This window comes from Carettochelys insculpta, chromosome 2 (genome assembly GCF_033958435.1).
Source record: "Carettochelys insculpta isolate YL-2023 chromosome 2, ASM3395843v1, whole genome shotgun sequence".
Classification (NCBI taxonomy): domain Eukaryota; kingdom Metazoa; phylum Chordata; order Testudines; family Carettochelyidae; genus Carettochelys; species Carettochelys insculpta.
This window is the reverse complement of record NC_134138.1, coordinates 224,038,044-224,054,296: the sequence shown is the minus strand read 5'-3', so window position 1 is coordinate 224,054,296 and position 16,253 is coordinate 224,038,044. Positions and strand designations below refer to the sequence as shown.

At 40.5% G+C, this 16,253-nt stretch overlaps 1 protein-coding gene across 1 annotated transcript in view; it reads right to left on the bottom strand.

Moving 5' to 3' along the window:
* Positions 1–2,055: 2,055 nt before the first annotated feature.
* Positions 2,056–16,253, bottom strand: part of MEOX2 (mesenchyme homeobox 2) — a 72,056-nt gene continuing 57,858 nt past the window's right edge. The window contains exon 3 of the mRNA XM_074984667.1: positions 2,056–3,337. Within this exon, the coding sequence (XP_074840768.1) occupies positions 3,113–3,337 (225 nt within the window). The 3' untranslated portion in view covers positions 2,056–3,112. The remainder of the gene's footprint in view (positions 3,338–16,253) is intronic.

Here is a 16,253-nt window from a genome sequence, read left to right as displayed (position 1 = left end):
ACCTGGCTGTGCTCATTGAGGGAGGTGGGCAAGAGAAACTCTCTTGTTGAACTCCCTTACTGCTCATGAGATTGAGGAGCACAAGGGTTGACTGTCAAGCCCGGAGAGTTTGATTTTGCACATTCCCACTAGGTGCTTGAAATTGAACCCTGGAAGATCAACCCTGACCAAGTCAATCTTCCAGGTAGTGAAGACATACCCAATGTGAAGTGTAATGAATATACCCATTGACTTCACCCAAGTCTGTGATTGATGAAAACCATTAACATCCTCCAGAACAACAATAGGGACAACCTAAATTCATTACCCCATCCCTCTTTTCCATTTAAACTTATCCATTATGTTATGTGTGAGTAACTTTACTTGCAAGGGTTGCTCCTTGAACTCTATGAGATAATTCATAACTGTAAATGTTTGCAGGATTAGGGTCTTTATAAGGTATAAATCTTGGGCACAAAAACAATGTTTCAGGACTATTTTTTTGTTTTTGTTTTAATGTAATATCACTGAGGTGTTTTGTTAAGTGTAGCCTTAAGAAGTCTGGTTTTAATTCTAGTACATCCTGGCTCCAGCCTCATCAAGGCTGTCTTAGTTCAATTGTTGGGTCTTTAATTCTTCTTTTGCTAGTCTCTCAAGATTCCACAGTAACATTTAACAGGAGTCTGGCTCAGCCAAAAAGGAAACCTGTAATAACACAGCATACCAGTGCTTTGTGTAGATCTCATTATCACAAAATGCAAAGAAAGTCAGAGGCTAGGCCTGATATTGAAAACACCAGGGGAAACGCTTTATCAAGTACAGTAAACTTTCTTTGAACTGGCATTCTATCTATCAGAATTCTCAAACAACTGGCACCAGGTGCCATTGCCTTCTCCTCCAAGGGGCTACACTGCTCGCAGCTGCCTCCCACTCCTACTTCTTTCCCATCCATTGGTCACATGGAGAGCAGAATCCAGCTGCCACCCAGGGAGTGGCACATGCCTGGCAGCCACCAGCGTTGGGGCACCCCTGAACCAGAGGCTGGGGACAAGGCAGCCCTGCTGAGGGGAGGCGCTGTGTTATCTGGGTGGGGTGGGCTGCTCTAACTGGTGCAAGTCCCCCAGGTAAAGGATAACTTTCAGCGAACAACTAGTACATATTCTTTAGCTGGGAGTTACCACCACAACCCTTTTGTTTTTATTGTCTCACTCCAAATCACTCCTGGGATAGGCCAGGAATGTGACTTCTTGGTGTAACCCGTTCTATGCTTTGGGAACCTTTGAATGACTAGTACGATGTAACAGCACTGCACGGTACACATTGGTTGCTACCATTGTCTGCAAATAACCCTGCCAAAAGCAGTGGAGCTAGTCACAACGTAAGACACTCCTCAGTTTGCATAAAACTGGCAGAATCTGGATTACGCATTTTTAATCAACTTTGGCTCCATCCAAATAAAGTTTCAAACAAATAAGTAAAAAAAAAATCAATTATCTAGTAAACAAGAACACAAGATCACTGATTACTGCTAACCATCAGTAAATGCACATTGATACTTAGTTTGAAGACTTCTGTTAGGATGCTTTGGCTTATTTTATTATTTTCGTTCCAATTAATCTCCTACCTTTTTGGTGAAGAGGAATGTTGTTCAGTAATTTTATGTCTCGAACAGGTTTATTTTGTAAAGGCAAAGTAATGTAAGTTTACATCACCTTGCCAAGCACAATTTTTTTCTCCATTTCCTCAGCACCATACAAAATATCCCTTTAATATTTGCCTTAGATCTTGAAAAATGTTTTAATGTGTCCTTATTGTTCATGGCTGAAGCCATCAATAGCTAAGGGTTGCTTTTTCCTGCTAAGGGAAGGAATTCCCAAATGAAGCAAAGTAGAAGAGTTATCCAAGATAAAATAAAAACAATATGGACTCGTGTAGCACCTGTTTGAAAATATTGATTTATACTGCCTAATGATAAAGCAAAACAAGTTTTAGAAGAATTCATGAAACTAGAGCTGCTTAGGACTTTTAAAGGAACACTTTCAAGTTTCCCAACAAATCACTATAGGCAGACAAAAATTATTTAAAAAGGATCATTTATTAAACATTTTTTCTTTACAAAGTACAATCATTGTTTTGTTAGATGTGATGTTTTAGTGTTTGCCTGTATATATACACAAGTCTGTAACAGAAAATGAGTCTTGAATTTACACCTGGGACATAATAACAGAGTTATCATAATTTTGATTTCTACCAGCAAAAACAGCCAATTCAACTAAACTTTATTTCTGCTGAGTGCTTACCGATGTACTCGTCTAGGATGGAAAGGTAAAGTATAAATTTTTAGGGATTGGGGTGGGGGAGGTAGAAATAAATTCCTAACAAGACATTATTTCTGGCATGTTACTGGACTGTCCTTATGATCCTAAAAATCATTCTGGCAGTTATAACATAAGAAGAATTGAGGAGCAAGGTAAGTTTAATAATACCCTATTAGCAGCAGTTGATAGTAAAATGCAACATAAGGTTTGTTTTGTCTGTGGTACAAGGACCGGTCCTATCAGACACTACATCATTGTTCTTTACTTGAACACACGTGTCTACATGTATTGTCTGTCTTTGGGACAACAAAACAAAAATAAAGAAACAAGAAGCCATTTATCATCATGGTTGATTATTGCCATCAGCTAATATTAATGCATTACTAAAATTAGTGAAGACAGAAAAATGCTGTAAGGTAAATATATACAGAGATAAAATACGTTTCTTATTCACTAGACAGTGATTTAGTGGCACTGTGGTTTTTCAGAATATAACCTCTGTTGAAAGCAATGTAATTTTCAGTGCAAGCTAAAGCAAAAATACCTGCCCACTGTCCATAAACATGATAAACAAATCTGGAATGTTCAAAGCAAGTTCATCTTCCACTTCCCACAAGTGAGGCACCTCTAAGACATGGCACTTACTGTAAACCATCTAAAAATCAAGAAAAGCAGACACAATAAGCTTGAATTTTCAGTAACAATTTAAAAAAATCACTGCCAAGGTCACTTGCAGATGTAAATGATGCCTGTGTAAGGTGTGCCATCATAGCATTTCTTTCCTGAGAACGGAGCTGGGGTCATCTCTTTGTGTATCATAAGTGTGCATGCTCAGAGCTGTGATCACTATCATGGCTGTCATCGTTCGCTAGTGAGTCCCCCGTGTGCTGGAGGCCAGCTGCACCAATTCCAGAAAGCTCTGAAGGAAGCAGTGTGCCCTTTTTCACATTCACCAGTTCCTTTTCCCGGGCAGCTGCCCCTTGCTGGCCCCCTTTTACTCGCTTCCATTTCATTCGTCTGTTCTGGAACCAAACTTTTACCTTAAAAATAAGAATGAAGACATGGTCACTAAAGACTAATGGTGTTGTCTGTAACACCCAACAGGATGCTAGTGTCTTTCAACAACTTGTTTGCAGCTGAAAGTAATGAAGGCTTCAGCCCAGGTGGCACAGCCATCAACAGACTCACAGATAGTAGGGTGACATGAAGATGCCCTACTAATTATTGAGTGACCACCAAGAGAAGAGTCTCTTTACTGCACAAATACAAAGGCAATGTGACATCTCCAATAAGATGAAAGTCTAATTTTAGACATGAAATAATGCATGAGAATAAGGAACAACAGATTAAATACAAGAGTTAACAATAATAAGTTAATAGTTATGTGAAATGCTTAGCACTACTACAATGCCTTCTAATGGGGACATTCACAGCTTTTTAGAAACATTTATAAATTAACACTGATGAGAGTATTGTCCCCATTTTGCACATGAGAAAACTGAGTCATTTGATCAGGAAAAAATGGCACACACAAACTAATAGCGAGCTCAGAAAATAACCATTTTCTTCTTTCCAGTTTACCATCATGGGCCTTAAAATTGCACCATATATCAGAGAGGTAGCCATGTTAGTCTGTAGCTTCGAGAGCAACAAGAAGTCTTGTGGCACCTTATAGACTAACAGCTATTTTGCTCCAAAATATTTGTTAGTGTATAAGGTGCCACAAGACTTCTTGTTGTTCTCAAAACTGCATCGTTTCTCCTCCCTGCCCCCTGCTCTTTTTTTGTCATCTTTTTCTAAGTATTTTCCAGAGTATGCTAAGTACGTTGGAAACGTTCAGTGGAACAAAAAATTGTTCAAGGGAACAAGAAATTTTCATTCAAAAACAAGAATATGGAAGAATAAGAGACAATTGTATTTTTTTACAGGTCACTCCTAATTTAATACTTTAAATGTACCTGCTCAGACCCTTTCCTTATAAAGGAAGGCCACGGTAGAAGAATTTGTGTAGTAAATATAATTGCTTCCCTTTTTTGCTCACATATTTATTACTATAATCCTTGTTATTGGTCTTTTTCTTGGTATAGGACCATACTTGTCTCCTGAAAATTTGATGTACTGCTAACCACTGCAAACTACATGGCAGCCACTTTTGCAATTGCCCAAAGAGTAACAGAGCTATGGCAACTCTTTTAAATATAACCAAATAGCATCCTCGGTTGTTTCTAAATCAGCCTGTGCTGTTGATATTGAATGGAATGTCCCAAAGGTGTCTTTGTGTCTCTTTTAACATGAAAGTTCTACAGAAGATTCCACAGCATGAGACAATTACTCATTTGGAAAAGGCAGTGAGCGCTTGGAACATTGAAGTGTCCTTTGCAGAGATAAGTGAAACAAAACAAAAATATGTTTTGGAGCTTTAAAAGAAATTTCACAGAATTGTGAAGTGTCTCCTGCACTGATAATATTACTAATAGATCCACAAATTAATGTTTTGAGGGTTTTATGTTGTATGTTCAGTAAACCTTAAAAGCTTTAGCCTTTAGTATCATTTTGAATTATATATTAGAATTTTACTGCAACAGAATTGATGTTGAAATGAACATTTTTGTATTTATTTACTGTACTCAGTATTACTGTTTAAACTAAACTGAGCTCTTAAAGCCAATCATTCGGAGTAAAGTAAAATGATTCTAGATTGGTTAACAGCCTTAAATCCCAACACATTCTTTCCTTCAGAATACTCATCAAAGCCAACAGAATCTGGCTAGTAAAGTTAAATGAGCATAAAGGGAAGGCTGCTATGATGTTATTATAATTACACCATAAATCAAAATTTCCATGAGATGAGGGTCTTCATAAAAGCACAATGTGTGTACTGTAGTCAGCTCTTTATGGGAAGATACTGATGTCATTTTTAACAGTGAAGCTTCTTTTGTGAGTTATTTGAGGACTGGGTGCTAAACACTTAAGTAAAGGTATGCTGTTTGAAGCTATGGAACTGAATCAAGCTTACTGAAGTTAATGGGAATCTTCCCACTGAGACTTTAAAAAAGATGCTCCGAGGGTATTTTTGCAGCTCTGAGTGATCAAGGAATATGCTATAGAGCCAAAAGTGTATAACAGTCACCATGTATCACCTGGTTTTGTGGAAACCATTCTTTTCATATATGCTTAGGGAAAAATCATTTACTACCCTCAACAGAACAGGGTGTATGTGTTTAAAATCTGTTGCGGGTAGACCATTGTGCTTTCCAAAAACCAGTGCTATTTGGGAGGTCCCAGAATCCTGGGAGGGAACATAATAAGTGAAGTTGACGGTTTGATCAGACTCCCAGCTACTCTTGCAAGCATGCTGAGATAAAGAGCAATCAATAAGTGAATGCAGGGGAAAATATGTTTGGGCAGATTGTTCATTTTCAATTATCAGCAGTGTGTGGAGCATACCACTACTAACTTTCCATCACCCAGGTGGTTCCTGTATATGTAGAAGTTTTACTAGCAGTGTTAGTAGTGTGCTTGGAACAAGGATTCATAGAAGACTCATGGTAGTACTTGGGAAATACGCTGCCCTCCTATGCTGCACCCAAATTTTTAATTGCTAAATGGGATGTTCCTACATGTCCCCTCCCTGCCCCTTTGGGTCACCCTCCATGCACCTCCACTCCCCTGCCAGATTTTGGCTCTTTGGACCAATGAAAATTTTGTAAACATAGCTAGTGATAAAAGACCAGGCAAAGGAATACTTAGAATGACTTGATTCATCTGAGTGGGTCCAAAATATGTGCACTTATAAAATTAACAAAGTTCTGGAACCACCGGCATTCTTTTTAGAGGAAGAGTGATCAAAAACTTGGAACATACCAGAAGACTGAAGAAAGCAAGAGAAAAACTAAACATATCTTCAGAAAAGGAGTGAGAGTGATCCTGGCAATTGCCACTCCACAAGTCTAATTCCCATTGCTCATATGCCAGGACATACCTTAAGAGTAAAGAATACTTAGCATAGTCAGCTTACAAACAAACATACAAGAGAGATTTTGTGCAAGAAAATCAGACTGTGAAAATTAACTGAAACATATTAATAGTAATGTAAAATTAAAATGAGCAGAAGCAGTATAAAATAAACTAATATACCAATAAACAGCAATATATGAAGCTTGGGCAGGTGCTGGGTAGAATATTACAAAGTAATAGATTGTGTCTTCTTTAATATCTACAATACTGTTCTGGCAGAGCAAGAGATTGTCACATGAACAAGAATCAAAGATGATTGCGTGATGCTAGGAATATGACTATTAAGAGAAAAATGCAAACATCTAGATTATAGAAATAAGTACAGGATATAAATAGATGAAACTGAACTTGGAAAAACTCAAAGCTAAAGCTTCCATGGAAAAATACTCCGCAACATAGAAGCTCTGGAAGCAGTAATGCTGAAAAAACACTTGGAGTGATAGTAGACATCAAATTGGAAATGAAGTTGTCATAGGATGTAGCAGTTAAAAAATAATACCAGTAAGTAGAGAGATTATAGTACTTGAGATAATGCATTCATTTTTGGACACTTTATTAACAGAAAAACAGAATTTTGAGGCTGTGTTCAGACATTCACCAACAGTGATTAGGCACACTGATATATGAAAACAGATTATAAAAGAGACAAATGACTACTGCTTGGCTAAACAGTGACTAAGGCTTGGTCCACACTAGACCTTACAGTCGACTGCAGATATGAAGTTCTAACTATGGCACTGAGGGAGGCTGACGGAAGCATTTCTTCTGTCGACTTACCTTACTCCATGCGAGAGAAGGACTTCAGGGGGTTGACTGCAGACCCCAGAGAGATTGCTTTTGTGCGTCTTTACCAGAAGCATGAAATTGAACTCCAGAAGAGTGACCCTGAATGGGTCGATCTCCCAGTAGGTATCGACAGGCCCTTAGAGTAGGCAGAGAGGGGAGCATACACATAAAGGTATATGAACATACATGTAAAGTCTAGTCACACCAAGAACTCAGATGAATTATTTAGCATAATATGAGGAAGTATAACAAGGAATAAGGTGATGAAATTAAGGACGGCTGAATAGCTGTGAAATCTAAGGTAAGTGATGGAAAAGCCCTGGTATGTAGGAAATGAAAACTAGGCTGGACAGACCTTTAATTAATATACTGTGGGGAGCTATTTTCAGAAAAGAGACTAGGTAACTCTAATGGTTCTTTATCTCCGCTAATATCTATGACTATGTTAGAATTTAATTCTGACAGAGAATAGCAACCAATAGAAAGGCAAACACCAAACATAACAGAACCAAATTCAGCGGTTGTGTTTAATTTGAGGTGTAAACTGGTAAGTAGCTGCAAGACTATGGAAATAAATAATGCCTGGGCAGTGTAAGTAATTTGTAGGGATGGTACATTGCTGTAACATACACATACAGAGGACTTGCAGAAGTTCAAATTAACTGAGACTCTCCTCTTTATCTCCCTTAAGGCAAAACTCAGAGTTGGTATATTAAGTGGTGTAAATTGACTAATCACTTATAGTCAGTTAATTTCCCTAGATCTACTTTATATCTGTTCCAGCAGTGTGTAAAAAGAGGCTAAGAAGCTGCAATTTAACACCAAGCATCTGGAAGAAAGTGGAAGTTAAAATACAATTGAGGCAATGTAATTACACCTCGTCTTCAAGCTCCTAAACTGAGTGAGCTCTGGCTCAACTCTGATCTGGACTGTTGACTCCCGTGGGAGAGTGCTAGGCCCAAGTGAAACCAAGCCACTGGAACAGCAAAAGGCCTATTCACCACTTATATCCTATATAAGCCCTTAAAATGCAGTTTAAGTGGTGTTGGCCCTCTTTACAGGGGTAAATTTAATCCCCAGTGCTCCTGTGATGTGAGTATGGTTTACTTGTTCCATTTTACAGGCTGAGTTTAACATCTGGTGCCAAATATCTACTATTTAAGACAGTCAGCTTAAAAAAAGATTTTTAATAATTTAAAAACACAGTAACAGTGTTAATGTCTCATTAACAATGATTATAAACCTGCCTCTCTGTATAGTGCCACATGACTGCTGTTTTGTTACAGACTAACACGGTCACCGCTCTGTTACTGCCTCTCGGTGGCAAATTTATCTTGTTAAATGATTAACCCAGATAAAGTCAAATGGAGAATATTTTCCTGTTTAAAAACAAATAGTAACATATAAATATTAAAATTAAGTGTATTGAGATTCAGAATGAAGTAACACCTGCAATCCATTTTTATTTTAATTTGCTCAATATACTTATTACATGAAGCGCTATTTATCTCTCTTGCTTTGCTAAATGAGAACACTTTGAAGACATGCCTAAAAATAAGCAGCCCTGTAACACTTTAAAGACTACATTTTATTTTTTTATTTTTTAGGTAATGAGATTTTGTGGGTAAGACCCACTTCATCAGATTTTGGAGCAAAAATGAGAAAACTGTCTGTCTGTTTGTCTTTGTACACACATGCACACACACACAAAGACAGTACTGGCAGCTGGTCAGCCCCAGCTGGGAATGCCTGGGGGTGAAGAGTGGGGAGCTGGCTTTTTTTTGTTTGTTTGTTTTGTTTTGTTTTTAAACAAAAAAAAAAACACCGTATAGAGAAAGAGAGCAGGGAGCGGGGAAGAAAAAAGAAGCTACAGACTAACACAGTTACCCCCTGAGACTGAAGGCATTCACAAACTGAAAATACAGTGTTAAAAGGCCTTTAGGACCCCATCTAAAGCCCAGTGAAGGCAATCAGAGTCTTTCCACTGTCTTCAATGGGTAAGGGATCAGGCCTTTAATGCTCATGTGCTAATTATAATGTGAGAAGGGTTTTCACATGCCATTTCCTCTAGAGATCAGATTCAGAATCTGAAATGTGAACATCCTTTGGATTTTGTGAACAGTAAATAAAACATGGGTGGGGTAGAATGGGTATTGATACTTGATCCAGCTACATTTTAGTACGAGGCAGGAAGTATGAAGAATTTTGAGTGTCGATTCACTGGAATTCACAGAAGCCAACGCTCTTCAAACATGCAGCACCTTTGAAATAGTTAAGTGTCTTACTTGTAATGTCATATGGTGTCTACTGAAAAGGAGGTAGGGGGATGCGGACTGACAGAGCAAGTTGAAATAAATCTGGGGGAAAAACTGGATAGAACAACAGCAATTTAAAGCTACTGCATTCATTTTGTATGTTTGTAATTGCCCAGCAGTTCTCAAACTGTGGGTTGGGTCCCCAGACTGAGTCACAACCCAATTTTAATGGGGTGACCAGGGCTGACATTGGACTTGCTGGTGTCTGGGACTGAAGCCAAAGCCCAAGTCCCACCTCCCAGGACTGAGCCCTGGGTGGTGGGCTCAGGTCATAGGCCTGCTGCCTGGGCTGTAGTCCTTCTGCTTCTGTACCACCCCCCGCCCCTTCCCACACACAAACACAATTTTTGCAGTGGGGCTCAAGCTTTGGCTGGGACAGGCTCAGGCTTCAGTTCCCCTTTCTGGGGCCATGCAGGTAGTCTTGTGATAAGGGGGTTGCTGTACAGTGCAGCTTGAGAACCCCTGACATAACCTATTACGTGCACTGTGTCCAAATATAACTAATACTGTACTTGGAGTTGTGCAGCTTGAGACTATAGTTTGCTGAGTATTCCTGGAAGGTGCCCTCAACACCTGGTGACTTTCGCAGGAGTTAAGGATACTTAGTACCACCCGGGAACATGTGCTTAACAAGACAAGAAAAGATATTTTATGTGTACTTTTTCCTTCTGTGTCTCTGTGGATAATAAAAATTGGAACCAGCATATATAACAAAACATATGTTGTATATAGCACAATTTAATATGTAGAATATATGTATGTGGAGGGGAAAGATGAAGCGAAATGAAGGCTTAGTTACAGCAGTAACTATTTCTAAATCAGCAATTATGGGCTAGTCTATTAGGTACATCTGCTCATTGGCATGAAAGCCTTTCCCTTAGTTGACAAGTTGTTTAGCATTTACGTCTCCCAGACTGATGATTAAGCTGTTGCTTAAATAGGTTGTGGACTAGATGACCTCATGGTGAGCATCTCCTTGGGAACATACACCAAAGAGAAATGTTTTGCTCTGGCTGATTTATTTTAAGGAAAACTCCAGAGTAATCAGGGGGTAGTAAAAAATATGAGAGGCTGGTAATGGACCCATTGTATCAGAGGAGAATGAACTATTATTAATAGCAAATACTTGTGACAGGACAAACTTTCACCTACTACCAAAGGGCCAGATTCTCTGCTGTCTTCCAGCCACACAACTTCAGTAGGATGTGAAAACTGACATGGCTTTTAGCCCCCAGTTCAGCAAAGCATTTAGATGCATGCTTAAGACCACCCCTATTCAGCCAAGCAGTTCAGTGTGTGCTTAACTTTAAGCAAGGGCTTAAATACCATTGGCATCAACAAGTCTTAAGCATACATTTAAATGCTATGTTTAATCAGGACAAAGGGCTAAATTCTAGAGGAAAATTCTGGATGATAACCTGTAAAAATGAAATTTCTGGAAAAATAATATTTTATCTGAGTTTCTGAAAAATAGTTACATGTCTTTGCCTATGATTGAACTGTGCAACTGCCCACCCCTCTCAGCCCATCCATGTGTCTCCAGCCAACAGCCACTCCTGTTTTAAAATGCTGACTTTCCAATGGGATGTCCAGCCCTTTTGGTGCCAATTTAATGGATTTTAAAGTGGCCACATTTTCATTTGTAGAACAGCTATTCTAAATGTGTCTAAAATATGTTAATTAGGATTTTTCCTTTCCCTCAAACTCTTTCACAGTTAGACTCATGGTAGCTAAAGAATTTACTGGTGCAATGACATGGGTAGTAGTCACAATACAAAAAAAAATTAAACATTTTCAAACAGGTTTCTGCAAAATCTGTGACTTATACAAGCTACATGACAAGTGCTGTTACTGGCATTTATTTGAAATGATCGGTATAACTCATGAATGGCTTTAAGACTTGTGAATAATGCAACCATCCCAAACTCACAGCAGTAGAATCATTATGCTACATTGCCCCATCATTCTAGCACACATATAACTCAAATGCACATCTCTCTGAGCTCCAAATTCTTCTGGTCCATTATACTGTACCTAACTTACGTACTAACAAAAACCCCAGACTTACACAGCATAGCCTCACAAGTGCCTTCTCCTGTCATTAGCCCTCTCTGTGTACTGTCTATTTCTTTATTTTGATGGTAAATTCAGTTCATTTTATACAAAAGATTTTGGTATTGAATATTGATATGTGCACAGCAGGGGCTGTTGTGAAAAAGCTGGAGGTTTTGGAAGATGGATAAGGGACAGGTGGGACTTTTGGCACCCAGCAAAGTGTGGGTGGTGGTTTTGGTTTCTATTACTCAGAAGGCAGTTAAGACTTAATGATCTGGAAATGCAATACATTCTGCTCATTCCCACCTACATTTGGGCAGGGGCAGAGGGAATTTTAGAGGAGGCAGTGATTTGAATACTTCAGTCTCAGTGCCAGTAATTCTGGACAGCGACCTGCCATACTCCATCCCACTAACTGCCATTTCATCCAACAATTAATTTTGAAGTTCTGCTACAATGCTCAGAAGTGAAATAGTTAATTTTGACTTTTTTAAAATGTCTTAGTTAGCCTTCAGCATTACCTCACACTCAGCAGAATGAGACAGCTTATACATTATTGTGTCAGATTGCCGGCATTCATAAGCAGGCCTTGGAGTGTGGATTTTACATTGAGTTCATTTTTTGTTGTTTGTGATCTTAGGCTGTGTCTACACTAGGAAATAAAGTAGAATTTATTAAAGTTGATTTTATATCATTAGGGCTACGTCTACACGTGCAGCCAACATCGAAATAGCTTATTTCAATGTTGCGACATCGAAATAGTCTATTTCGATGAATAACGTCTACACGTCCTCCAGGGCCGGCAACGTCGATGTTCAACTTCGACGTTGCTCAGCCCAACATCGAAATAGGCGCAGCGAGGGAACGTCTACACGTCAAAGCAGCACACATCGAAATAGGGATGCCAGGCACAGCTGCAGACAGGGTCACAGGGCGGACTCAACAGCCAGCCGCTCCCTTAAAGGGCCCCTCCCAGACACAATTGCACTAAACAACACAAGATACACAGAGCTGACAACTGGTTGCAGACCCTGTGCCTGCAGCATAGATCCCCAGCTGCCGCAGAAGCAGCCAGAAGCCCTGGGCTAAGGGCTGCTGCCCACGGTGACCATAGAGCCCCGCAGGGGCTGGAGAGAGAGCATCTCTCAACCCCCCAGCTGATGGCCGCCATGGAGGACCCAGCAATTTCGACGTTGCGGGACGCGGCTCGTCTACACGGTCCCTACTTTGACGTTGAACGTCGAAGTAGGGCGCTATTCCTATCTCCTCATGAGGTTAGCGACTTCGACGTCTCGCCGCCTAATGTCGAAGTTAACTTCGAAATAGCGCCCAACGTGTGTAGACGCGACGGGCGCTATTTTGAAGTTGGTGCCGCTACTTCGAAGTAGCGTGCACGTGTAGACGCAGCTTAGATTTTGTAAAGTTGATGGTGACATTTGACTGCTTTAGCAGGGCATTGTGGGTATCTATCCCACAGTTCCCTGCAGCCCCACTGCATTCTGGATTTCTGTGCAAGTGTGTTATGGGAAAAAAAATGTGCCACAAGTGGTTGTGGGTGTCTGAGGTCATCATCCCAGAGTGCATTGCCCTCACTCCCCACTCCCATTGAAAACAAACTGCCAAATGCATTTTTGTGCCACTTTTCCACATCCTGCCCCAGCACACACTCTTACAGGCTAGGGGGCCAGTCCTGAGAAATGTAAAATGCAGAAATAAAAATCTGAAAAGTTTCAATTTGCAGCTACTGAAAAATAGTTTTTTGGTATTGTTGAAATGCTTCAATTGATAGTGTTATTTTTATTCATTTCATTTTGACCCAGCAGTTGCATGGTGGCAGGGCAGCTGTGTCATGTGGATGGCAGCTGAAGAGCCCAAAAGCTGTGTGGTAGTGGGGGCGGGGGGTTGAGCCAGGGACCCTGGCAGCTGCATGGTGCAGAGGGCAGCCGGAGAGCCCGAGCTGATTCCTGATTCCTGTTTCTTACTTCCTGCTCACCTGGGCTACGTCTACACGTGAAGCCTACATCGAAATAGCTTATTTCGATGCATAACGTCTACTCGTCCTCCAGGGCTGGCAACGTCGATGTTCAACTTCGACCTTGCGTGGCACCACATCGAAATAGGCGCTGCGAGGGAACGTCTACATGCCAAAGTAGCACACATCGAAATAAGGGTGCCAGGAACAGCTGCAGACAGGGTCACAGGGCGGACTCAACACCAAGCCGCTCCCTTAAAGGGCCCCTCCCAGACACACTTGCACTAAACAAAAAATACACAGAGCTGACAACTGGTTGCAGACCCTGTGCCTGCAGCATGGATCCCCAGCTGCCGCAGCAGCAGCCAGGAGCCCTGGGCTAAGGGCTGCTGCCCACGGTGACCATAGAGCCCCGCAGGGGCTCGAGAGAGAGCGTCTCTCAACCCCTCAGCTGATGGTTGCCATGGCGGACCCCGCTATTTCGAAGTTGCGGGATGCGCAACGACTACACGGTCCCTACTTCGACATTGAACGTCGAAGTAGGGCGCTATTCCTATCCCCTCATGGGGTTAGCGACTTCGACGTCTTGCCGCCTAACGTCGAAGTTAACTTCGAAATAGCGCCCGGCACGTGTAGCCGTGACGGGCGCTATTTCGAAGTTAGTGCCACTACTTCGAAGTAGCGTGCACGTGTAGACACGGCTCTGGACAGCAGCAGAGGTAAAAGCAGGGGTCAGAGTGGATACATTGTGGCATTGTGGGATACTTTTGGAGGCCAATAAAATTGAATTAGATAATGCTGTGTCTACAGTAGCATTAAGTCGACCTTGTAAATTCGAATTTGGCATTACTCCTCATGAAAAAGTGGAGCAGAAAAATCGACCTTCATTTAGGCCATGAAGAGCAAGCTTAATTTGCATTTAGTTTAATCAACTCCACAGTTCATTCCTTTAAAACTGGAGGAATTCTCTTGAAAGCAGGCCAATCTTGTATCTGTTATAGTAAATTAGCCACAGAGTCAGCATCCAGTCTTTTACAGCTGGCATGGCTCAGAAACTGTAGCTATTTGCAGCTGGACGAGGACCAACAAATACAATGACAATCCAAATGGATGCTAAATAAGTATCTAAAATAACAAATAGCCCTTTTCTTTCAAATATAGCCACAAGGATCCATGAGTGAATCTCCAAAGCCACTGAAAACAAAGTTTCAGAAATGTGTTGTTTTCCGTCTTTGTTTTATTCGATTTTTAGACTGACAAAAGATATCACTTTTCTTAGAACTCAACTGTGATGTTAAGTTGTCATTTTCTCAAGGTGCAGTACAAGACAATCACCTCTCTAGCTGAAATTCCTAGGGAATGTAGCTTCCATACCAAACTTGGTGTGGGGGGGAGGGTGACTTACAGTTTGTCCTTCTTTTTGGACTTGGCCAGCTCTTCTGAAAGATGCGGGATTAAGAGGGAGGGCACTCATGGTCCTACCTCTTCACCAACTCCTTTGCACTAGCTAGCTTTAACAGAAGCATTGCCTGAACACTCTTTGAACTTTGAGCCAATTTCCATAAGCTGATTGGCACAGGCAGACTATGCTACCTTCCCAGAATCACACTGAAGCCAATTGGTCTCCACGCAGATGTCAGTGTCTATCCATGGCAAGTAGTTAGAGCTTTTGAGCTCCGCTGAGGCACTGAAATTTTTGAACATAATATCTCCCATTGTGAATGAGTTATAACCAGTAACTCCACTCCCAATTTATGGAGCAAATGTAAATTCATCACTTGAAATTTCACCATAAACTTTTGTTTAAAAAGTAAATAATTACTCAAGTCAAAAATATGTATTATGTTACCTAGTGAGTATATTTTTAGGTTTCCAGGAGCATTTCTTTCTACAGGAGAAAGAAATTAATGAAGCAATGCTTCCTGTACCTATTTTATTCTAGACAAACATAAAAGTATCACTAGATTTTATTTTATTGGTATTATTTTAAATAAAATGAACTATCCAGAGAAGTGCAGGTGGACATCTAAGAATCAGCTCAGGCTCTTGTCCAAGTTCCAATGTCTATACAGCTCTTTGTAATGCCGTAGCTTGAGTCTGTCAAGCCCAAGTCTGTTGATCTGCGCTCAGAGGTTTGCTGCCACAGGCTGCTGCTTATCACACAGACATACCCACAGACTCAAATTATTATAGCATATGTGGACATTGCTGAATAAGTAGAAGTTTGGACTGAGCAATCACCTTCCAGACAAGATTAAACAATTCAGTTTATCAGACTGATATTAACTACGTTAAGACAGTCTGTACCTCAACAAATCAACCTGACTTTATTTGGAAAGGTTGTTTGGCCTGAGAAAGGATTCCCACACTCAGTCTTGAGATGCTGAAAAGGATGGACAGAAAAATGGATGGACAAAAAAATAAGTAGCCATTTGTGACTAAGGACTGAGTGATCTCTGTTTGGAAGGCACCTCTGTAATGACAAGTTTCTATTATTATTTATTATTTTTGTTGCAGTAGCTCAAAAAAGGCTCAGATTGGGATTACAGTCCCACCATGTTAGATACTGTACACTTATTGCCCTAGTGTATGTATTAATGCATTGTTCACCTGACTTTCCTGTATGGTTAACATTAAAATGACACCTCTTTTGACAGTCCCATTTATCTGCTCTTGGAACTACGGGTGCCACTTCATTATTTGACAGACAAGAGACTTTCATTTTGCACAACTCAGACAAGGGAACATAAAGCCCTTCTTTATTTTAAGAACCTGGTTTCCTTATTACCTACCAAAACCACTGATTCAGGG